Source organism: Sphaerodactylus townsendi, linkage group LG02, assembly GCF_021028975.2.
Source record: "Sphaerodactylus townsendi isolate TG3544 linkage group LG02, MPM_Stown_v2.3, whole genome shotgun sequence".
Classification (NCBI taxonomy): Eukaryota; Metazoa; Chordata; class Lepidosauria; order Squamata; family Sphaerodactylidae; genus Sphaerodactylus; species Sphaerodactylus townsendi.
Genome location: NC_059426.1, coordinates 37,377,472 through 37,403,348, shown reverse-complemented (window position 1 = coordinate 37,403,348; position 25,877 = coordinate 37,377,472). Strand labels below are relative to the sequence as shown.

The 25,877-nt window shown below is 41.4% G+C and overlaps 1 protein-coding gene across 1 annotated transcript in view; it reads right to left on the bottom strand.

Moving 5' to 3' along the window:
• The window catches only part of BAZ2B (bromodomain adjacent to zinc finger domain 2B), a 259,702-nt gene that overhangs the window by 41,590 nt on the left and 192,235 nt on the right, over positions 1-25,877 (bottom strand). The window contains 13 exon segments of the mRNA XM_048486766.1: positions 886-1,140; positions 1,822-1,962; positions 13,512-13,577; positions 14,853-14,879; positions 15,142-15,186; positions 16,611-16,676; positions 17,687-17,752; positions 19,934-19,995; positions 20,121-20,213; positions 25,216-25,267; positions 25,270-25,329; positions 25,331-25,398; positions 25,401-25,422. Coding sequence (XP_048342723.1) covers positions 886-1,140; positions 1,822-1,962; positions 13,512-13,577; positions 14,853-14,879; positions 15,142-15,186; positions 16,611-16,676; positions 17,687-17,752; positions 19,934-19,995; positions 20,121-20,213; positions 25,216-25,267; positions 25,270-25,329; positions 25,331-25,398; positions 25,401-25,422 — 1,023 coding nt within the window.

The following is a 25,877-nucleotide window of genomic DNA, read 5'->3' as shown; positions in this document are numbered from 1 at the left end:
AATAATCTGCATACATGTATAATTACTCAGGGTATAGAATCCCGTAGAGATTTTCAGGCACAACTCAGTAAATTATAGCCCACAGAGATGGCAAGGACAATAGTGATACTAAAAGTAATTACAAAATAACACCAACACATTTCTTAAGATGAGTGCATTTTTCAGGAGCTCTGCAAGTAACAACAGTAACAATTGCATCTACTCATAACTGGATATTGTACAACTGTTATGCTAAAGCAGTCGGATTTTTCTATGTGGACACAGCCAGTTCAGTGGCAAATGACAGCTATAGCATAACAACAGTGCAACATAAAGCAATGTGTGGAAGCATCCAATAGTTATATTCTTTAAGGCCCCTTCCGCACATGCTGAATAATGCACATTCAAGCCACTTTCACAACTGTTTGCAAGTGGATTTTGCTATTCTGCACAGCTGCAAAGTGCATTGGAAGTGGTTTGAAAGTGCATTATTCTGCAGGTGTGGAAGGGGCCTAAGAGTGCTTTGGAACATTTCTTACAAAACCCTTTCCACATAGAAAGCTAGATTCCAGGAAGAAGTTAATGGGAGTTTCCTACCTGCAGATTTTTGTGTGTGTATAGAGAAAATCATTTGAAAGCCTATATGCAATTTCAAATGATGAAGCTTACTTCCTTCTGTCTATGAGAATTAAAACATTACAACAAACTACGGTTTGCCATTATAGTGAGGAGAATCCACTTTGCCTGCCCTCCTTTCCTTCTCCCCTTGCATGCAATTCAGGAATTGAAAATTGAAAATTCCACTTTTCAGGCCAACCACATTTAGTTCTTTCAAATCAGGAGGAGGAAGGGGGTACAAGTGAGCCTGAGGACGTTCAACACCCATTCCTGCAAAGTGTTTGTTACCTTGTATCCTGTTATTAGCCCGGGATCACAAATGGCAGCCGATAGCAATCTCACAAGTAGATCTTGTACTTCTCCCATGCTGTCGCCTATATTTAACAGCCCTTCTTGAAGAACACTTAAACTTGGGACATCCAGGTTTATATCAAAGCCAAGAACTTTTCCAAAGTTCCGCAAAAACTGCACCACCATGAGGCAATCTGAAAACGTATTACCAGAGAGAACCAGGCCTGGAATGCGAGGCAACTCTGGAAAAGGCTGAAAAGTAGAGAGGAACAAGTCATCACCCTTGAATGCTCACCAAACTCAATACAGTATTGGAATCTATTAAATACAGAAGAAGAAGAGTTTGGATTTATACCCCACTTTTCTCTCTTGTCTCAAAGCAGCTTACAAACTCCCTCATCTCCCCACAACTGACACTGTGTGAGGTAGGTAGGGCTGAGAGAGTTCTGAGTGAACTGTAACTAGCCCAAGGTCACCCTGCAAGTTTCATGTGGAGGAGTGGGGAATCAAACCCAGTTCTCCAGATTAGAGTCCACTGCTCTTAATCACTACACCATGCTCTTAATCACTATACCATAAAGCTGTGATACTCATAGTTTAAACAGGTATACTACAGTCTATTATAGGCTTCTAAAACATCCAATCAGGCAAAAGTCTGACAATTTATCGAAGTAAAAACCCTCAAAAGTTCACTACTATCTTTAAAAATAAAACCAGGAAACCCACTGTCTCGTTAATCCATTATTACTTTATAGTTATTATTTGAATATAGGCAACATTTAAACACTGAAGTAACATCAGGGGAATCTAAAATAAAATGGGCAAGTACAGTAAGAAAAATTAATTATTACAACAATAGTAGATTAAGAAAAGGAGAAACAGTATGAAAAGTGACAGGAACATAAAAAAGTAAATTTACATTATTCTGATTACCTTCTGGTCTGCTAAGCACATATCTTCATTTGGTTTCTTTAGCTCCTTAGCCATTTCTAATTCCAATCTTCGCTGTTCCAGTTTACGCTCTTTATTTAATCTCTTTTCATCTCGTTTTTCTTGCTTTAACCGTTCTTTCTCCTTAAATAGCACAGAAAGGATAGAAAATTAAACTTGTACATTCTGTTTAACAAAGGAATAATTTACGAATTTGAGCAGCACTAGTTACATAATCTTAATAACCACCACAGCAATTAAACCACTTGGATTAACAAAAAGCAAGAGAAAAGAGGCACCCCCTACCTTTAAGAACATAGAGGAATCGTTCTGGGTGTGTGATAAAATAAGTCTACACTACTCTTCCAAGCAAAGTTGTAATGTTCAAAGTAGACTTTTATTCACTTCACAGTCTTTAAGAAGATTGTGTGCCAAGCAAGTTATCCGAGGCTTGATTGGTGTCGGGACTTACTAGTACTCAGTTATATATCAGGTTTTCAGTTCTGGAGATGAATCCTCGGATGTATGAAGTAATAACACCAAAAATGCCTATGAGTACCGAGTGCCTTTTCTATACAGCTGAGGAACCATATCCTGTTCCTGAATACTTAAGATTAAGCAGCAGAGTTTCAGTACAGAGTTTTCAGAGTTTCAATGTAGCTACCAATCTGGCACAAATAGCTACTATTTGTCTTTGTAAAAATTAGGCACTGATGAAAAGGTGAAGTATTTTTTGTTCAAAAGGGTGGTTATTTGTTTTACAAATAAGATAATGGCCTTGGGATGATTCTGTGGCATTATACCAGGAGTACCTCATATGGAGCCCATGGGTGCCATGGTACCTGTGGACATCTTTCTTGGTACCCAGCAAGTGCTTCAGAAAGTCAGTGGGGCTACATGGGGCTTTCCCCAGGAGGACTTATGACTGGCTATACAGATTAGAAGGCATTATGTAAAACAGAACTTTTGCTGAAATATTGAACAGGTGTCATCAGTTATAAATAACCTTGCTCCCTGACATTTTGTAGTTGGCTGCGCCTCCCGTGGCAGCCATTTGGTGACTGTACCCACCAACGTTGCTTTAGAATTCCAAAAGTACCTGCAGGCTCAAAATGGTGGAAGACCCTGGCACTGTACCCCATTCTATTATATTCTATGGCATAAAATCCCTCCCCTTCCCAAACCCTGCTTTTTCCAGGCTGGACTCTCAAATCTTTAGGAATTTTGCAACCCAGAGTTAGCAATCACATGCATTTATTTAAGTCATTTACATTCTTTGAAATACTCACAACTTTATCTGTTTGCAGTGCTAATCATGAAGAATAATTTATTTTATTCAATTCATTTCAATTTATACCCTGCTCTCCCTCAGCCTTGCCATATTACACACACACACACTAGTAGTGTAGCATCAGTGGGGGGCTTAATACCCTGGGTGGCGCAGCAGCGGAGGCATAGTTGGGCCATGGAGGGGGCAGGGGTGTTCCGGGGTAGGGTGGGCGGTGGTGCAGCAGGGGTGAAGGGCGCGTGCATGCTCTGGGCGCAGCTCCCCCTCGCTCCGCCCCCCCCTCTCTCTCTCTCACACACACACATTGGGAACTGCCGTATCATTTTGATTCTAAGGACAATTGACCAATATTTTCAGATCTTCTTAAAGCTACCCAGAAGATTTTGGTGAATATATGAGCAGGAAAGAATCCCAGGGTTGCTTTAGAATATTAGCAACTTTGAATAAACCATGCTGAATCAGATACCAGTGTCTGGGATTCTAGTCTCTCAGACAGGCACTCTTCAACCTCTCACACACAAACGCAGGCTGGCACAAGGGTAACCTGAACACAACAAATTTAATTTATTTTAAAAACAAAAGAAAGGCTTCTTAAACTGGTTCAGAGAGCTACTAACGCTTGATGGATTCAGAGAGGTTCTTTTCACTTAAAAATTACAGAGCTTCAGATGTCACTTAGGTTTCACACAGACACAGACACACGCAGGTGTCTCTTCAGGAACGATTTTGCTTTAGATCTACTAACTTTCCTCACAGACAGACACTAGTCCTTTCTGATCCACAACCCACTGAATACACACACACACACACACACACACACACACACACACACACACACACAGAGAGAGAGAGAGAGAGAGAGAGAGAGAGAGAGAGAGAGAGAGAGAGAGAGAGAGAGTCTATGCCCTGTGAGATTCTGGCATACAAAGCCTCCCTCTCTCACACTAATCCCAAACTGGCCTCACTGCCACTGGATCGGGCTTTTCCCAGACTGGTGTTACACCGGGGTAGGTCTGGACAGTATTCACTGTCAAGCCACAGACTGGCGTGTCATTTTGCACCAAACTCAGGGCCTCCTTTCTCTGACAAGTCTCCTCAGCTTGTAGAGTAACTGGACTTCTGCCAGCTAACACTGCTGAGACAGAATTTTTCAGTTCAGATCTGACAGACCGCTTTCTGTCAAACTCTGGCTCTTCTTGAATCTCTCTCCCAATCTTGACTCTTAATTTTGACTAAACTCTGACAGGCACAGCACTGTCTATTTATACTGCTCGCACTCTGGCTCCCCCTATCCCTTGCCATAGGCAACTGTGCCTTTCTCAACCAATCAAATGGGGTCTTTTGTATAGTGGAGCCTGCTGACTTAACTCTGGCTGTTACTAAGGCCTTTTCATTAGGCCTTTCGCACACCCCGGCCCTTCAGGGTGGGCCAAGTCCGTTACACATGCCAAGAATCTTTTTCATAGGGAAACTTTCAGTCATGCAAGCCCTTATTTTCAAGCTGAAATTAACCTGTGTGAAGATACCACAATCAGCCTCTGCTTATTCTTGAGAATTACAAAAGCGGCTTGGTATCATAGTCACTCTTTCCTTCCTGGTAAACTGGAGTTTAATTGTACATTTCTCAAACCAGGCTGTCTCAGTTGTCCTATGCCTGTGAGAGGAGTAGGGAAAGAAAGAGCAGAGAAGGCAAGCATGACAACATTTATGTTTGTGGCCTTCATGAACATATGTAGGTTTGGCATGTCATTTGAACAAGGCCTTAGAACCTAGATACAGGTTTACCACATCTATACAAAATAGAAACAGATTTTCAGAGTAGCTTTCATAAGTAAATAACACTAGCTCCAGGGTTCCTGACTTAGGTTGGGGATTGCGATACAGCATTAGCCCTTTGATTTTTTCCCCAAGATGTTGCATGTGCACAAAAGGCTGCCGAAGCTTTCCTAATCCAGAGAGCAACTCAGCTCACATCAGCAGGAAAACTACGGCAATTCAAGGCAATTTAATGCACCTCAGTTGCACCTCAGAATGGCTTGGACAGGGGTGGGTGGGTAGGTGTTGCTAGACACTGGGCAGGAACTAGGACCCCTGCGAAGCATTAAGACTGTTTGGAAGAAAGTGGTGGTGTATTGGTTCACGGTCGCCCTTGAATCTTTATGCTGAAAAAGGGATAGGAGAGTGCTGAAAAAGTAGGATAATAAATGCTCTTTTTAGAGAGATACAATTTACAGTGAGGAATATAAGATTATAATATTTGCTTAAGGACAACACAGCATTGGGGAAAAATACAGGCAATAGAAAAGGAAGTAAAAGAAAGGCTCTGACCAATTGTTATAAAAAATTTATAGCATCTATGACTGTAAACCCCTTTGTGCCAGAGCGTTTGCAGTATTACTTTTTGGATTATGGTCAATGCTTTTTCCACCTCCTTTTATGATTCTACTGGGTACTTTAGATTTTTGTTTGGGGCTTAATTAAAAGTGAGAATCTGTTTTCTGTGACAGAGGTTTGCACTCAAATTTAAAAGGCATAAATGTATTTTAAGATTCAAGGGAATAGTATAGGCTGCAAAGAAAATAAAAACCACCCATAAAGTTGATATTTACACAAGGAAGATACAAAAATAAAAACTACAAGAGCTGTGCAGGGTGTTAGAAGATGAAGACACCTATACGTTACAGAAATATTTGTCTTATGCTGATAAATCTGCCTTGCACATTGCTCTAGATCGGTATATTTCTTGTTAACAAAGTTCATAAAAATAGATGAAAACATGACAGCATTTAGGAGCCTGAACATTCTGCAAACAACACAAGATCGTTCAGGGCTCCCAGGGCCATATATACACACATACATTCACATTTGATTACATGCTGTTTACATGATTGATTTGGCATAGGGAACAGGTCTTTGGATTGGATCCCATGAAGGAGATCCCCTGATCTCCTCTTGCTTTAAATGGCAAATGGGTTAGGTCTCCCTCCATGCAGAGAATACTACAAGAGATGCAGCAATCCAACCCCTCTTTGTGCTAGTGTAGCTAATATAGCTAAGATGATCAGGCTGTTGAGGGACAGCATTATTTCATTTATTGTGTCTATATAGCAATATGATTTTTGGGATGTATGTTATTTAGAGGGTACTTAAACTACAATACCAAAGGAGAAATGCCTTTGTTGTAAGAACAAATTAGCATGACTCCACCTGAATAAGGTAAAGAAACACAAAAGGAACTTAATTGCCGTTTTCAACTATGCATCCACAAGCACAGTTATATCTATGAAAGCCCACTGAATTCAATGAATCAGAAAGGCAGAACTCAGTTTAGAATTGCACTGTAAACGAGCCACATGGGTTCAAGAAAGGATCATTAATGGGTTGAAGATTTATACTTTGAGTCCAAGCTGATATAGTTTGAATCAGAATTTCATATAGATACCTAAGTAAGATTTAAATTGAATTGGCAATGACCCTCCATGCTCACCATGAAATACAATGTGCAAAGATGTGCCAGTCCCTATGATAGCTGCAATTCATATTGGGTAAAGGCCGCCATGTTGAGGATGGTGGAGTGTGTATCCGTTCCCAAGAGATGCTGCTTTTGTGGGGGCTGAGGTATAGCTTAACTACACAGCAGACACCTGAAACCACTGTACCACCAACCAAACTGTCAGCAGGTGTATCTATGCCAGTGTATGAATGGACAAAGAGTACATTACCCCTGCTATCAGTGCACACCTGTTGAGGAAGACCTGGTTATATATCACATTGCTCTGTCTGATATCAGTGTGTCTAATAGTGAATGTTGACCTCAGTGCAGGTAGGGCTATCTGTGCTGCGGGGCTAGCCAAAATTATCCTCTAGGGTTCTGTAATCCTAGAAAGCATCCAGGTGTATTGGGGGAAAAAATCTAGACGGGGGAAAACCTTATGTGTGACCTCTGCACATCAGACATGACCAAAAAAACCTGCTGCAGTTCGGACAGTATCTTGAGTTGCTATAGCAACCAACACAAATGGAATGGGGAGTAGTTGGGAGGCAGCATCTGGAACAAGGAGAATGGCAGTGGCAGGGGCCAACAGGAGAAGGATGCAAGGTGGTTACCTGGAGCCAACACAAGAGGGACAGGATGGATTCTCCTTTCCCATAAGACTTAGCAGGTCTTCTGCTTGTGTTTACATAATGTTCTATGAGCATCTATTTGTATATCACCACGTGTCTGTATTCTTCAAATAAGGGGCCACATCTCTTGAGGCTAGGGGGTCTGGAATCTTAGTGGATCGACTCAACCGGCAGGCTGCGTATTACTTATTCTTAGTTACATTATTCATTTAGCACCACACAGCAAATATGACCTTTAATCACCCGCAGCATTACTTGCATTAACATCAAATTAATAAAACATTCTCAGCTCTTGGATTCAATGTTATTGATTTTAAATGGCTAGCTTATACATGTTTAAAACTGAAAAATGGGTTTTGCTAAGTAAAACTATGGCCGCAGTCCTGTGTGGCATTTTCAGTAGGCAATGGAGTGGCATAAATCTTCCAGGATGGAATATCCACACCACGAGAATTACTCGAGTGCTGTGAATTTAATTCTGCTTTCAAACTGCTTATTAGACAACTTCCGAAACCTGAGATACTTTCCTATATTATGGCTGTCTCCAGAACTGCTGACAAAGCTGTTTAGTGATAAATGCATGTTTAACAACCTTTTGTTGTTTATTGATCCTCTGGGAATTATAGAGGAAATAAGGCCTCTGGTGCAATTATGATAGTTTGTTACACAGTTTTCAGAAGAAAGGTGAATATAAATTTGCGTGTGCTATTTTCTGAAGTTTAATGGCTGAAAGAGAGAACTCAGGAGAGTCTTGAATAAATATTACCCGTGGCACTGAAACTTTTACAATAAGGCATAGGACTATCTCATTATTACCCATGGTCCCAGTATGGTCTCATTTTAGTTGGCTTGCCCTTAACCATCTGCAGTTTCCAAAATCCGAGATAACGCTTCCTTATTATGTGTGCAAAATTTAATGATTACTGTGACATCATTTTATAGCAGTGTGCCTAACAATAATATTTAAAGTTATACGCAAGAGCCCCCACTGCACTGAGTAAAAGCAAGGCGCCAAAAGAGTTAGGCAGAGATGTGGAAATCTTACATCTGACAACAGAAGCCTATTAGTTAAGCCAGAAAGCATCAGAAGCATCAAAAAAGGATACAATCCTGTTAAATATCTAAATGTAGATGTTATCAATTGTTGGCATCTAAAATTATGGTTTGAATTACAACTTCTTAAAGAAAGGAGATATTGTATCTCCTTTGCATTATTATGTTATTGCTAGATTTCTAATATAAGATTGGTTTCCCAGTGCTGTTGTGGCTGGCGCGCGGGGAGTGTGGGGGAGGGAGGGGATAAGATCAACTTTTTGGAATTGAACACCATGCAAGTTTTGCTGTTGATTTTATTGACAACAGTTTTAATTACTGATGGTTGTCCTCACTGATACAATAGTTGAACTATTACTTTATTGTTATGATATTTGTGGTTTTAGCTTTGGGGAGGGTTGTATTGTAATAGTTTTCTTAATTCCTAATTTAATGCTGTAAACCACTTAGAGTACTGTTTTTAATAGCAGAAACGTAAATGTTATCTATTTCAGGCAATTTGGAAATTATTATATATTTTTCTTGCTGCTAGTCACAGCGCTGATATAATGTTTTTGTTTTTGTTTGTAAATTATTTAGATACATTTTTAAACAGCACTGTCTGCTTAAAGCATCTTTAATAGAAACATCTGGCCTTGAAAATAACAGTTGGGATTTAAAACTGACGGTGCAGATTTTTAAAAAGGCATTTAAATTAGTGTATTCTGGTCTGAATGGCTCAGGTTAGCAGCCTGATCTTGTCAGATCTCAGTTGCTAAGCAAGGTTGACCCTGGTTTATATTTGGATGGGAGACCATCAAACAGGTCGGGGGTTGCTATACAGAAACAGGCAATGGCAAAACACATTCTGTTCATCAGTTGTCTCAAAAATACTACAGGTTTGCCATAAGTCAAGTGTAATTTGACAGTGTTTTCTACCACCATCAGTTTACAGTGAAATCGTAAGCAGAGTTAGTCCACTGAAGTCAAAGGACTTACAGTTCTGTTTAGGACTCTACTGTTAGTGATGCATAATCAATAATGGTGTGCTTTCTTTCTAAGTCTATTAGCTCTTGCGCATTATGTTATCCATAGCATGGTGCAGTTTAGCATGCTGTAAAATTGTACCATTTCCACTACTATAGCACCAAGGCAAGTACAGTCTTTTATCGCATAAGACACAGTTCCTGAATATTTTACCGGTGCAGCCTCTCAGATGGGAGTATAACAACATAAAGAACAGCATGAGAACAACACAAACTTCACACCTAAGGTCTTTTCCTTCATTTGAAGTGGTAGTATTCCTATCCTACATGATTGCCTTTTAAATACTATTGACAAAAATGCAGTAAAAAGGACTTGAAATGAATTCTTAAGAACGAGAGAGGAATTACATGAATGACAAATGGAATCCTAAGCTACCATTAATTAACTGACACAGATCTGTCAGTATTCATAAACACATAAAAACAGAGGGCAACATCGAAAAGACTCAGAACACTGAGCTGTTTGCAGAATGGATCTTTCCTGCCTCCTCCTTCTGGCTGCAGCTCCCTGAAGAACAGCTTGGGTTACAACACGGCAGTGATAGAGAACCTTTTCGAGACCGAGTGCCCAAATTGCAACCCAAAACCCACTTATTTATCGAAAAGTGCCAACACAGCAATTTAACCTGAATACTGAGGTTTTAGTTCAGAAAAAACGGTTGGCTCCAAGGCGTGCATTACTCAGGAGTAAGCTTGGTGGTAGTCGGTGGCTTTGCTTTGAAGCAACCATGCAACTCTTCCGAAGGGTGAATCGTGACCCTAGGAGGGCTTACTCAGAAGCAAGCCCCATTGCCAGTAACCGAGCTTACCCCCAGGTAAAGGATCGTGCTTTAGTTCTTCGCATGAAAATCAGTGGGGTTTAACAGCGCTTAACAGGGTTACCTACACTGCTTCTCCAAAACTTGGTCTTAGGTTTAATGCTAATAATCGAGCCCAAAAGCCCAGGCCAGCCTAGATGTGTGTGTGTGTGGGGGGGGGGGGGAGCTCTGCTTGCGTGTGCCCGCAGAGAGGGCTCTGAGTGCCACCTCTGACACCCGTGCCATAGGTTCACCACCACTGCAATATGGGGATATATGATGGGAAGGTGGAATGAATGAAAATGATTTACATGAAGACATGAAGTTACCTTGCATTCAAGCAGACCCTTAGTCCTTCGAAGTCAGTATTATCTACTCAGCACTTCAGGGTCTTAGGCTGAGGTCTTTCACATCACCAACTGCCAGATTTTTCCACTGGAGATGCCATCTGCACATGGTACATGTGGCTCTTTGACACAGGTCTCACCTGCCCCATGTTCCAGGAAAGTGGTTGAGGCCATTGCCCTTTAGGGCCTGTGGTCAACAGGAGCCACAAACCCCTGTAGGCCTTGTGGCTGCCACCTTGACACCTTGACACAGCTTCAACTACAGGATAGATAAGTTACAGTCCTCATGCCAGGAATGGAAGCAGAGGACACATCTGCATCAGCCCCCCCCCCCTCTCCCCCACACACTCCTATGCAGGAACTTCATTCTCATCCCAATACCCAAGCAGCTGTTGGGAGAAGAGCGATCGGACTGCGCGAGCAAAACTACCATTTGTAAGGCAACAACCTGGGAAAAGAAGAACAGTTGGATTTATATCCCCCCTTTCTCTCCTGTAAGGAGACTCAAAGGGGCTTACAAACTCCTTTCCCTTCCCCCTCACAACAAACACCTTGTGAGGTAGGTGGGACTGAGAGAGCTCAGAAGAACTGTGACTAGCCCATGTGTCACCCAGCTGGCGTGCACAGGCTAATCTGAATTCCCCAGATAAGCCTCCACAGCTCAAGGGGCAGAGTGGGGAATCAAACTCGGTTCCTCCAGATTACAAGATTATGTTCTTATGTTCTTACACCTGCTCTTAATCACTACGCTACTGCAGACTATAGTGAGGTAGTGGCGGTCTCACTTCCCTTTCTCCGCAACCAGCTTGCTGTCTTTGGCAATCTCACCTTCTTGCCTGAACCACTGTGCTTGGTGCTGAGGAGAAGGTGAGAATGCAGAGAAAGAAGTCATTACCCCAAGTTCTGATAATTCAATGGCTGGTTTAAGTTCCACAGCATTGGGAAGAGCCAACCCCTACTTGTTCCCAAGTAATCTGGTTATGATTTTGAATATATTGCTCCATGAGCCATGGAATGAATATCACTGTTCCAGATACAGACACTTGAAGTGAACATGTATAGGATTCATTCCATTCTACAAAATTATTTGACCACCCCTCCATTCTTCTGATAATCTTTGTATGAAGAAACCACATGGAACAATTGAGAAACTGGTCCTCATAGAGGTTCCCTGCAAACTTACCGGAGCAACATCAGACCACGAGGGGACACATCAGTTCTATGTCTTGTAAAGACTGAAATAAGAATCATGTTGCTTTGAAAGTATTTTGTATGTTCCATGCCAAGCCTGCAGAGGGCTCCGTTTTGTCATTCTTGTGAGGCCAGACATAGAGACAAGGAAGCAACAACTTAGGGCAGAGATGGTGAACCTTTTTGAGATGGAGTGCCCAAATTGCAACTCAAAACCCACTTATTTATCGCAAAGTGCCAACACGGCAATTTAACCTGAATACTGAGGTTTTAGTTTAGAAAAAATGGTTGGCTCTGAGACGCGCGTTACTCGGGAGTAAGCTTGGTGAAGCAACTGTGCAACGCTTCGAATGGGTGAATCACGACCCTAGGAGGGTTTACTCAGAAGCAAGCCCCATTGCCACTAACCGAGCTTACAGTCAGGTGAAGGATCGCGCTTTAGTTCTTCCCATAAAAATCAGTGGGGTTTAACAGCGCTTAACAGGGTTACCTACACTGCTTCTCCAAAACTAGGTCTTAGGTTTAATGCAAATAATCTCCCTGAAATAATTACATTATTATCACACTGGGGGCCTGGCGAGGGAAGGGGGAGGGGTGTGCGGGGGGAGAGGGAAGTAAAACTTTTGCTTTCTGAAACCCAATAACCCAATTTGCTTTCTGAAACCCCCACTACAAATAGAAGTAAAAGGCAGTCAAGGAAGGCAATCCTTAGCAAGAATGCAGTGCAAGGGGTGGAATAATTTCAGGAAAGCTAAACTGGTGGAGCAGCCATCTGATCTGCGGTTTTTCCTTCACATGTCATCACAGCACTTGACTTCCCACAAAAATGCAACAGGAACAGAAAAATAAAAGCAGTTCTAGCAAAGACCTTGGTGTGCTTTTAAAAAAAATCCTAAATGCATCTCGGTTCCTCTACCCTAGGCTCGATCTGCCCAGGCGATCGGCACAAAACTTGGGTCTGAGCATTTCCCTGGTGTTTGGAAAGGCACATGTTTTGTTTGTTCAACCCCTTGAGAAGCAGCAGCCAGCCTGCTCCAGCCTCCAGCAGGTCCTGCGTACACCCACTGCTCTGCCCTGCGCTACTCCCCTCTGCCTCCGCCCCACCTGCTCAAGCAGGGGCCAGCCTGCTCTAGCCTCCAGCAAGTCCCATGCGCACCACTCTGTGTCTCTCTAGCATTTCTGCCTCCTCTGCCCTCCCCCTCTCGGACAGCAGCCACCCGGAGCACAGGCACCAGGCCTGCCAGCCAAGTCCTCCCTGCTCACCACAGTGCATGCACGTCGTGGCCCAGGCTAGCCTAGAAGTGGGGGGGTCTGCCCCCCCACACGACAAACTCTGTGCGAACGTGCCAACAGAGAGGGCTCTGAGTGCCACCTCTGGCACACGTGCGATAGGTTCACCATGACTGACTTAGGATGTGAAAAAAAAAACTCCTGTCCCTTTAATGGGATGTTACTTACCACAAGAAGGTTCCGTTGCCCATTTCCACAACAAACTAAGCCTTGATTAAATGTGACATTCCCTCCAAGTCAACTGGCAAATCTAGGCAGCCTTCCTATATAAATTACCACTTATCCCAGAAAACTATGCCATTTTTGGAATCTATAAATGAGGGCAAGCAGACTTAACAGAAAATAATACATTAAACTGTGGGAAAATCAAATTACATCTCCCAGGTAAAGTTTAAGAGGTTAGAATTGCCTAATAGGCATAGGGAATCAATGGGATTTCCAATTCCATGTTATCTATTTTTGTCAACCGAACTATACTTATTAATTCTGATCACACAAACAGCATAAGCCAAATGATACAAGTCCTCTCTTCAAGGGAAGAACGCAGGTGACCCCATTTCAGGGGTTCTGTACTCACTTCTGCTTTTTTACGTGCCTCCATGGCTTTCATTAGCATCATATGCTGCCTCCTCCTTTCCCGCTCCTATTAAAGCAGATAAAATTAGAACGGTGATCTACTCCAAGGCAGAGTCACTTAAAACAAAATTATTCCAAAGCTCAACAGGACACGTTTAGCATTAACAGACAAGTCAAGGTGTACGCTAAATAAAGGGCGAGAATAGCCAAGTCTGTGCATGTTTTAGTTCAGGTTTAGAAAGCAAATACAAGAATAACTGAAAGCAAAAAGGTAAAGCGATGAACATGGAGACAGTGTCAAACAGAAGCATACAGATTTACTTATGGTCAGTTGTGAGGTTCCTTCAGAAGCTGGCAGAACAAAAAGCATAATGGTTGGCTGGAACAGGTCAGTTACCTTACATCTGCTATAGTAGAAAGCTCGCAAATTATTCATTGAGTGGCCAATTAAATAGGTGTTGGGGGATCACTTGAAAAGTAATCAAAAGTGATTTTCCCCTCGTTATTAAAAAAAATCATTTTGACCACATGTCGGTTATAAATTTCTCTCTTTGTACAAAATTCCATATGCAGCCAGTGGGTTAATATAAACTTATCAGTCTTTTTTTTTTTTTTAACAAAACTAGTTTTGGGTAAACTAGCCACAGTTCATATGCAGACAATGATGGTCCTCTTTACTGGTATCTGTCCTTTAGTCACAGCCACAGAAGCTGCACCTTAGATCAGGTTTAATGGTATCGAGTGAGTCTTGGACTCTTGCAAAATGCAAAAGGTAGTACGAAATATTTATTTTTAAATATACTGAAAAGATAACTCAATCGCGTGCCATTTTAAGAAAGGAATGTGGTCCCAATTGCACTATGTTAAAATAATCATTTATATATATATATCTACTATATATATATATAATAGATATAGATATATAATAGATATAGATAGATATTTTGAAAAGATAAATGAAACACACTGAATAGGATTTACAGGGTGCATAGCCAAAGTTGCCTAGTGAATAAATAACCTGTAATAGGTTAAGCGAACACATTTTGGGGTAAGGAAATTTTTTTATCCCTGATTAAGTACAGCTTCATGTCAAGGCAACAGCCTCATATACAGTTTTTCAGGGTCAATTTATAATAAGTTTGAGATTAGGTTGTGCCTTTTTTCTTTTTTTTCTTTTTACAGACAAGACAAGCAGATGTATGCAATGCACTGTGCTGGAAAGCCATGCAGCAGTATGTAATATGACAGCAGCCAGTGCTACATTTTATGCATCGCTATGACAACCATATCACAACCAAATCACAATGCGGTGTTAGATGTACAAAAATAAACATACCCATACCATATCTAGTCTATGCCTCTCCAACTCCTGGTAGAAAGAGTTGGCACAACATTATGAAACAGAAATCACAGAGTCAAACCCCCCATTTTATAATTCCCCCCCCCCCCAAAGACCCCCAAGACCAAAACAAGACAATATACCCGTAAAATTAAGAGCAGGATTAAATAGCAGTTGTTGTTTTTTAATTTGAAAATTTTACAAAAAGGAAAATACTCCCACCCCCTTCAAATATTTTAGGCATAAGTTTAAAATAGCATTTAGTGTTTCCCATGAAACTTGGTGTACGGACCTGATGTTTCAGTAGAACAGCTTGCTGTCTTCTCATTTCCTTTTCCTTAAAGATACGAGAAAAAAAATCAATCTAATAAGTATCTAATCTAATAAATGTGACTATCTAATAATACATAGCTAATAAATGTGAATATCAAAAGATGGACTATTTTTTCCACCATGCAAACAGTAGTAAAAAAAAACTAGGGGAATTCCTTGTGCTTTAGTTCTTATTCTTTAAACTTTCCTAACAGACTAGAACAGTGCGCTGGACAGGATGAAAACAGAATGAATAGATATGAACGTTAGGTCATGTGAAGGTCATGTGAAGGACTGAGACAACATGCTTTCCAAAGACTGTAGGTATATGATCGACTCAGTGTGTTATGCAGCAACAAGCAAAAACAAGTTTTTCATGTTCTGTGCAGAAGCCAAGAAGTTTTCATCACCCAAATCCTGAAAGAAATGAGTGGAACCAGGACCCAAAGGGTTTTTGCATGCGCTTGAAGGGCCTATTCAGCTCACACAGGGAAGGTTACCCATATCTACTTTGTGACGTATCTAATGTTGAACTACCGTGTTTCCCTGAAAATAAGACAGTGTCTTATATTAATTTTTGCTCCCAAATATGCGCTATGTCTTATTTTCAGGGGATGTCTTATTTTTCCGCTCCATAGCTGCATGCTCTGGTATTCTGTTCGACGGGCATGCTTCCAAACAAAAACTTTGCTATGTCTTACTTTCGGGGGATGCTTTATATTTAGCACTTCAGCAAAACCTCTACTATGTCTTATTTTCAGGGAAACAGGGTAGAAGTTTCCCTAACCTAAAGCACCACTCCTCAAGATATGCATGAGGTTATGGTGAGAACAGTGGTGGGGTATTGGGAAGCACCATCAAGGAAGTCACAGCTAATTTATGGTGACCCCCCATAGGGTTCTCAAGAAAGTAGACGTTTGGAGGTGGTTTGCCACTGCCTGCCTCTGGATGGTCTGAGAGTGCTCTGAGAGAACTGTGATTGGCCCAAGGTCAGCCAACAGTCTTCATGAGGATGAGTGAAGAATCGAACCCAGTTCTCCAGATCAGAGTCCACCACTCTTAACCACTACACCACACTGTTTCTCATAGTGAAAACAGCGGACTCGGGCAATAATAACTACGTGGAACACTTATATGTATATCCACACACACCAAAATACACCAGCCTGTATCCTACCTTAAGCAGATACAATGTCCATAACCAGTCTGAGGAGCCTTTTGCCAACTTAAGTGGCTCTTCTGTTGGACGAAGAGCTGCTTAAGTTGGAGGGAGGCTTCCAATGTTAGCCTTCCAGCTTTGCTCAGTGGAGTGGTAGGATGCAGGCTGTTAAATAAATACTTCTTTTTTTTTTACCAATACGTTACTACATCGATCAATTGTACCGTTAGTCAGGTTTTCATGTTTAAAGATTTTTTTTTAAAAAAACTCTGATACTCATCTAAACTAACCTTTATTCGTTTCTCGGCCTCCAATAATTTGGCATTTGCTGCTTCTTCTTTCTTTTTCTTTTTTGCCTGTGCATGCAAAACAGGTCTCAAGGTCATGCAACAGCACCACAACAACTGGAAAGTAATCTCAGACTAGAAATAAAAGCTTCATGCCTCACAAGGTGCAAAACAATACCACTACCACACATCATGTGCAAGTTATAACAGATTTCTTCCTCAGTATGTTCTTTTAAAAACATGTGATTTTTTTTGACGGGGGGTGGATAACACGGTACATGTCATACAAGAAAATATAAATTTAACAATGTTACTGGCAACGACTTGAGCTTCTAAACTTTTTGTTAAAAACACAAGATGGGACAATTAGCAATTTATACTTTTAATTGATGTGAATGTACTTAATCAGCAGGGCACAATTTCAAAATCTTAATTAAAGCCAACGGTAAGAATCCACTTATCAGCACTTAATCAGAACAACATTTCTCTCTGCTTAATTTATTAAAACAACTGGTATGAGACTAAAAAGAAATCTGTTGCCAGACAGATCAGAAATGAAGATCTGAAACAGCAATCTAAATTTAAATATCCTCCGTCTTAATTATACATGGCATGGATTCATTGTACAAACAAACTGTTTACAACGTGAAGACTTACAAATCCTTTGAAAGTGTAAACATGCACATTCTTTAAGGTTAGAATCATGCTGCTCAAATGTCAACTTGAAATAGACTTTTCAATATTACTTTTGCCGATGATTCCACCATACATTGTTCCTTTTTACTCCACCTGGAATTTAGTTTCCCCAAATCTACAAATGTTTCTCATCTCACAGTTGAACAAAACTTCATGTTACAACTCCCTTAAAATAAAATCGGTGAATTGGTCAACGGCCTAATGGCTTTACATGAGCTATGAAGGTAAGAACGCATAAGCCTGAGGACACAATTCAATCTACAAATGGAGATACATACAAATTTGAGACAGGGCAACACTGTGATGTACGACTGCAATTCCTGTAACAGCCTCCCCCTTTTTGCTCTTCCTGTTAAAATCTTGTTTCAACAAACAAGGTATACCTCTAAAATTTGCTGGGCCCGAAGTTCTTTTTCCAACCTGATTTGCTGGATTCTCTTAATCTTTTCCTACAACAAGAAAAACTTTCAATTGTTTTAGGCAGCAATAATAACAGTTCATATCCTCCCCCCGCCCCACGCCACAACCTAGAGCTGTGTGTTAGGCACTGCATGTAGACACGTCTAGCTTTGACAAAAAGCCCCACTCAAATACTCAGAAGGTCACGACATCGCATTGCATGTAATTTCACCTTAGGAGGCCAGCTGCAGCTATTTCAAGAGCCACAAATGAGCACAGCAGCGGCACTGTCGCACACCTCCACCACAAAGAATGCAATGGATGGATCTTCTGCTCCAAATAGTTAAAACACCTTGCGGCCTGTAGTACTGCCAGTGCTGCTGAAAGCAGAGTTACACCTTCCTACAGCAAGTGAAGTGAATGAGCTTAGAAGAATGGAACTCTTTTTAAGATTTCACTGTGAGACCCTTCCAGAGCGGTAGACCAAGGGTTGGATCCAGCCAGCTTTTCAGCCCATCTTGCCTAATTCCCCTCCTTACTACAACTCCCGCCTGAAATATCTCTTGTCTATGCAGATCCCGTGATCCCTCCCCCCCCCCACCCCCCGGACTCCCTTTAGTTGTCAAACCCTTTCCATTCTTTTTCACTGACAGAAAAGCTGGTTGGATCCAACCCAAGGCTGTTAGGGGAAAGTTCCAGAGTCTACGAAAAGACAATTTGTGACTCACAATGCAGCCCATAGGCTATAGTCTCAAAGCGACTTACAATCTTCTTCCCTTCCCCTCTGCACACCTTGGGAGGTAGGGAGGGAGTTTTGAAACAACTGTGACTAGTCCAAGGTCACCCAGCAGGCTATGGAGGAGTGGGGAAACAAACCCGGTTCACCAGATTAGAGTTTGTCATTCATGGGGAGGAGTGGAGAATCAACCCCAGCTCTCAAGATTAGAGTCTGCCGCTCTTAACCACTCCATGTTGGCTAGTCTTATAAGAAGTGGTGACAGTGTAATCTACTCCTGCGGAAGAAACAATGGAACTTCTGGAAGTTTCACAGGCTTTAGCCACACCTCTGCACTGCCGACACAGTCTAGGAGTGCCGACACGGAGCTGGGCAGAAGCATCTCAGGGGCCTGCAGCAGCCAGGTACTGGTGTATTTGTCCCAACACCAGGGCAAGAGCCCCAGGGAAGGCAAAGACGCCACTCCAGATGGGGATTCAGTTCCCCTGGATTGGGCAGCCCATTATCTATAAATTACACATAAACCGTAAAAGTTGCTCTACTACATATAGAGAGTTATCAAAAAATATGATACAACAAAAAAACACCAAATATGTTTTGACTATCTGCCTTCCTCAGTGGTGCAATGAAACAACTTCTGATATTTTAAACAGTTATCCATTTTTCATAATGATTTTTTTCTTTCCTTGTTTTTTCATGTATTGTTTTTACAAGATATCTGGATGCATTTTTATGTGGCAATTACCTTCATATTCATCAGAGGCTATTTTATTGCACCGCTGAGAAAAACAATTAGGCAAAACTTGTTTGGGGTTTTGTGTGTGTGTGTGTGTCATATCATATTGTTTGCGCTACTGCATATTTATTGCAGTGATCTTTATGGTGTATGTGTAGTGAATAATCAAAACTCACTTTAAGTCTAAAATTATATTTATTCTGAAGTATGCTTAGTTAACACTTTTTGGCTATCTGGTTTTTTTTTCAGAGTTCAGGCCCCTCTCTTTTCTGTTTGATCTTGCCATGCTATAGGCCCAATTGGGCTCTGACTACATTTTTAAATGGCCTTCACTGGGGCTGGGGTGGCGGGGAGAGCTTTGACTCTGAAAGCTTATGTACTGAAAATCTTGTTGGTTTCTAAAGTGCTTCTCGTTTCTAAAGTGCTCTTCTATTGCAGACCAACATGGCTATCCTCCTGAAACTACCTTAAAGAACAGTCTTTTTGGGCACATATTCCAGACCATCTAATTCACTCAACACTTGAATTGCCATTTTTCCCCCTGGTACCCTGCTCCTCTTCCTTTAAACAGCAGCTTGAACTGTAGGCATCACCTGGTGATAATTCTTTTCTCCAAGCTGTACCCAACCTATCCGCATATTGAGCACAGGGGCAGATAAGATCAGGTTTTGTTCTGCTGAGTTGGCAACTATTAAAGTACACAGAAACCATCAGAATGCTAGACCTAGTTATGGCAGAAGCATAGAAGGTATGAATTACCTGCTGTTTCATTATCTTGATTTGCTCTTTTTGCTTTCTTTTTTCTTCAGCCGCCATAATAGCTAGGAATACAACAATGGCAAAAATATCAGCAGTCAATAAATGTGGGATCACAGTAACCTAATATCTACGAATTCAAAAATCCATCCAAAAGGAGGCTATAGTTCTTTACAGGTTTACTAATTACCTTGCTGTTTCTTTGCTTCTTTGGCCGCTCGTGCTTGCTCTTGCTTCTGAAGTTTCCTCAAAAGCTTGATTTGTGCTGCTTGCCGAGCGATTTCTGTCAAAAAAGGAGGAAAGACCATTATGACATTGTTTATTAATGCAAGGTCATTTCAACACATTATGGATGGATCAAAGGAATGAGAGAGTCAAGACAGATATGCCTTGCCTTGCATAAATTTTTCTTAGTAATTCTGACTTAAGGATTTCCTTCCCAGCATTTCATACAAATAGCTGCTGTGTAATATTTTTTTTATTCAGACTGACCACAACCCCCCCCCCCCCAACAATATCTAAACTTTTGAATTCTCTAGAACTTTTTTTTGCCAGCCAACTTATGGCGACCCATCAGAATTTTCAAGGCAAGAAATGAACAGAGGCAGTTTGGAGGTAGCCCATCCAAATATTAACCAGGTTCCGCCCTGCTTATCTCTTGCGATCTGACATAAGTGTTCTCCATCTGTACAATGGTTAAATGTCAGGGTTGGGGGTCACCACAACATGAGGAACTGTATTAAAGGGTCACGGCTAGCCTGGTCAGGATGCTTTTTTTCATATTGGATGATAAGAAAGCTTGCTGATTTTCTTGACCATATTGCTACTGGCTTTTAAAACCCTGGACCACAGTTGATGTGAGGATAAAATGGAGGAGGGGAGAAGGATGCAAGGTGCTTTGGGTTCTCAGTTGGGAAGAAAGGCGGAATATAAATGAAGTAACTCAAAACAGGTCAATGATTAGAATCTAGAGCAGCGGTTCTCAACTTGGGGGTCAGGACCCCTTTGGGGGTTGAACGACCCTTTCACAGGGGTCGCCTAAGACTCTCTGCATCAGTGTTCTCCATCTGTAAAATGGATAAATGTTAGGGTTGGGGGTCACCACAACATGAGGAACTGTATTAAAGGGTCGCGGCATTAGGAAGGTTGAGAACCACTGCTCTAGACATTGTTTTTGTTACATTGGGCGCAGTTATCAAACTGTTTCCGCATGATTTTGGTTTTCCGGATAGGTAAGTGTAAAATACATTTTGCCAAGGACAACCCTTTCTTTTGTTTTTAAAAGTTCCATATTTTAAATACTGAATAATCTGCATGAATATCATTTCCTCTAGCATAGTGCCACTTACAAGGCTACGTCATTCCAGTGTCATAAGGGCATGATATGAAACTGACTGATTGTCAGGCCTGCGCCATTCTCAGCCTGGCAGCTAGCAGTTCCGTTCCAAGGCCACAGATGGCTGTTTCCATTATCATTTGCCCCAGGGGAAGGAAGCCTCCCCTGCTTGTGCGAAACCAGTCAATAGAGCTTCCTAGTCGATAGAGCTAACCAGTCGATAGAGCAGCAGTGGCGTAGGAGGTTAAGAGCTTGTGTATCTAATCTGGAGGAACCAGGTTTGATTCCCAGCTCTGCCACCTGAGCTGTGGAGGCTTATCTGGGGAATTCAGATTAGCCTGTACACTCCCACACATGCCAGCTGGGTGACCTTGGGCTAGTCACAGCTTCTCGGAGCTCTCTCAGCCCCGCCTACCTCACAGGGTGTTTGTTGTGAGTGGGGAAGGGCAAGGAGATTGTAAGCCCCTTTGAGTCTCCTGCAGGAGAGAAAGGGGGATATAAATCCAAACTCCTCCTCCTCCTCCCCCCTCCCCGTTCATTCTTATCTGCCTTCTTTGAAGGAGTGAACTGTCTGTCCTAAACAATGCCACTATTCCCACTGTCCTTTCAAGTGCTGATTTGGGAATGCGAGGGTGGGGGGAATGCGAGGGTGGGGGGATTATGGGCTGAACCTTTCTGTAATTTACAGGTATACACCAGGGCCAGAGAGCCAAACTTTAGTTTCGGCTATCTGAACCTTGAGAATGACACAGTTCCAATAAAGCTCTTGAAACCTTCTCGAGTCTCATTTGCTGACCGAGATTTGCTGATTTGATTTAGACAACTGAATTACTGGTTGCGGTGGGTTTTCTGGGCCGTGTGGCAGTGGTCTGGTGGATCTTGTTCCTAACGTTTCGCCTGCATCTGTGGCTGGCATCTTCAGAGGTGTATCATGAGAGAAGTCTGTGACACACTGTGTCCAGTATTACTGAATTACTGTTTGCATTTGTAGCGTGTTCTTCCTCCTTAGGGACTCAGGTCAGCATACATAGTTCTTTTCTCCATTCCATCTTCACAACAACCTTGTGAGAAACTCATGGATGGACCAAAATTATCCAGTGATTACCCAGTGAGTTTGGATGGACCAAGATTATTCAGTGAGAACCAGTATGATGTAGTGGTTAAGAGCAGGTGGACTCTAACCTGGAGAACTGGGTTTGATTCCCCACTCCTCCACATGAGCAGCGGAGTCTTATCTGGTGAACCAGATTTGTTTTCCTACTCCTACACTCCTGCTGGGTGGCCTTGGGCTAGTCACAGTTCTTTGGAACTCTCTCAGCCCCTCCTACCTCACAAGGTGTCTTGTTGTAGGGAGAGGTAGGGAAAGGAGCTTGTAAGCCCCTTTTGAATATAGGTTTCTGCAAGGTCTGTCTAGCCCAGGGGTAGGGAACCTGCGGCTCTCCAGATGTTCAGGAACTACAATTCCCATCAGCCCCTACCAGCATGGCCAATTGGCCATGCTGACAGAGGCTGATGGGAATTGTAGTTCCTGAACATCTGGAGAGCCGCAGGTTCCCTACCCCTGGTCTAGCCAGTCCTACGTCCACTGGTCCATGAGATCAGTATTTTCTCTTGCCTGAGATCTTTTAAGTGCAGAAGCTGGGGATTGAAATTGCGACATCCATATGCCAAGCCTGTACTCTGACACTGAGCTAGGGGCTTCCCAGCAAAGCAGCTTTCCGCAAAAGCAACAGGGTGTAACAACAGTTGTGAACTCCACAGCTATATATATATCACACTTCGAAACGACACAACATAATCTCAAGTGTAAGACAAGCTATTTTACAACACATACACCCAGGAATTGCTGGCAGAATTTTATACCACAGATGCACACTCTTTGGAACTATACATATGTGCCCCTTTATAGAATCGGGAGCCACTGAAGTTAGAATTTCCAGAAGGTTGGCATGATCTCTGAAGCATGTGCCAAGTGCTGGGTAATTATCCTCCTCACATAAGTGTTAGGAGCTTGAACCCAGCTCAGTAATGTTTATCATATCGTGACGTACGTATGTAAATATACGAGCAGCAGAAATACTGATGAAAACTATCTCTTTTTCAAAAAGGCATTGTACCAAGAGCTGAGATCCCAAGATCAGAAGATAAAATGGTTTTCATCTTTTGGAACCAATCCAATAAAGTTCTCTCACTTGCGGTAATCAAAACCAGTGGGGTAATAGAAATTTAAATTTAGTACTGATAAGGGAGGCATTTTTTCGAGTTTTTTTTAGACTGCCAAAACTGTGCTTGCTATTCCTTTCTCCTCCTTTAGCAGGCAATTATTTCTAAGGGGTTAGTATAATATTAAGCTTCTTCATTATCATTGCCAAACTGCAGTTTTGTGTCAGGAATAGCAAATTTTAATGATGATTCCTCAGAACACACTTGCAAATTGGAAGACTTGAGCTCTCATCTAAGCAAGTATTTACACCTTGGCCATGTAAATATCTACATACAGATTATCCAAGTCAGTGGTGGGATTCAAATAATTTAACAACCAGTTCTGGTGATGGGATTCAAATAGTTTAACAACTGGTTGTTTACAAGCACCATTTTAACAACCGATTCTGCCAAAGTGGTGCGAACCTGCTGAATCCCACCACTGATCCAAGTGCCTCCTAAATCCCCCAGTAAATTACCACATGAACAATTTTTGGGACGTCTGAATGTTTAGGGAGAGCTCAATCTAGCACCACAGAAACATGCTTTTAAGTCCTCTGAGGAATAGTTAATTTGAAGACTTGTAGGCCAAATCACCCACTTAATGGAAAACCCTCAATATAGTGGAATCAAATACTTTATAACTGGTTATATGCCCTAATGGTTCTCTAAAACTGGGATGTATATCTCTGTGCTATGTATGTGAAGCTACACTAAACCTCTTCTTCATTCACCAGAACACAGGGGAAAAGAAAGGAACTTCCATATTTTGGACAGCTAATGTTTATATCATAAATTTAAAACAGGTTAATTGAATCTTATTTACTTGAATCTTATTTATTGAATCTTATTTACTTGTGGTGACTGCAAACAGGGATTTATATACAGTATAAAAGAGTCTTATGGTATCTTAAAGACTAACACATTTATTGTGGGCATAAGCTTTTGGCAGCCAAAACCCATTTCTGCAGATGAGGAAGTGATTACATAGGAACACAATCAAATCAAATGTGTACTTAGACCAGATAAAAGAAAGAAAGAAAGAAAGAAAGAAAGAAAGAAAGAAAGAAAGAAAGAAAGAAAGAAAGAAAGAAAGAAAGAAAGAAAGAAAGAAAGAAAGAAAGAAAGAAAGAAAGAAAGAAAGAAAGAAAGAAAGAAGACTATAGATGGCTGAGCTAATAACAGTAGGGAAAAGGATATTATATCAAAGTACTTAACATGTTTTGAGAAGGACATAAAAGCATATGAGTAATTTAAATGACAAAACAGGGGCCTTGAACAGCTGAAACAGACACATATCCTTTCTCGGTGAATGCTAGATATAGCCAGAAGCCTATGACAGAGAACAATGCTGATTTCTAAAGATTAATATATGACTAGATTTTCCATATCCCCACTCTGTTCTGAATCAGGGAAATATGTAAGGGCTGTTATCGTGTTAAGGTAATACGGGTATCAAAATACAAAGGCTGGGCTGCCAGAATGCAATTTGAAGATTTTTATTGTCTCTTCAACAGCCCTGAAGTATGCAGCAGAGGCTTCTCCAGCTCCATCCAGTCACCCTCTTGTACCTACCAGCCAGAGTAGGAAAAATGAGGGAGAATAATTTCCTAATTAGGGGAAAACACCACTTGTTGTCATATTAACAATAACATGTGACAAGGACTTGCCTTTTCAAACGGTAGAAGTAACGTTCCATTGATTGATTCTTTAGCCAGTTCTGAGGGAGGTATAACGAAGTCCTTACCTTGGGCTTGCAACTTCCTCAACAGTTTAGCGTCTGTGTTGTCAAGGAACTCAAGCTACCATTAACATTTGGTGACCCTAATTCGCGACGCCTTCATTTTGATTCCTCTTTAGCATCGCTGCCTTTCTGGATTGATTGGTGACGTCTCTCGACCCTCCATAGCTCTGATGCAGGGAAGGACTTCTTCAGTAAACACCACTGCATCCCCTTGTAATCAATATATTTCACAGAAAGGCATTGTTAACAAAAAATGGACAGTAAAACAAAACGGTACAATAATACACACACATATACACTAAAGCCTATATCTGCAAGTATTCATGCTGCAAACTTGAACTGATTTAACTAGTAGATTAATCAGCTAAAGCTTTAAACAGAGAGTAGAATCTGTTCCATCATTAATTTATGGATATCAGATTGAAGGGCTCTCTTATTCTGTCAACGTTAGGAAAAGAAGTTAAACTCTTTCAGTCCAGTTGCCAATCCAGGTCAGGTATTTTGCACTCCTGAGTAAAATCTCTTAGATTTTTGTAGGAACAGGTGAAATCATTAAAAAGATCTTTTAAATGAGGATTTTCTATAACACTAATAGAATCTCTTCACTTTTAAACTGTAGTAAGTTAGCTGTAATATGTAAAATTAAATATTACCGATTTCTAAAA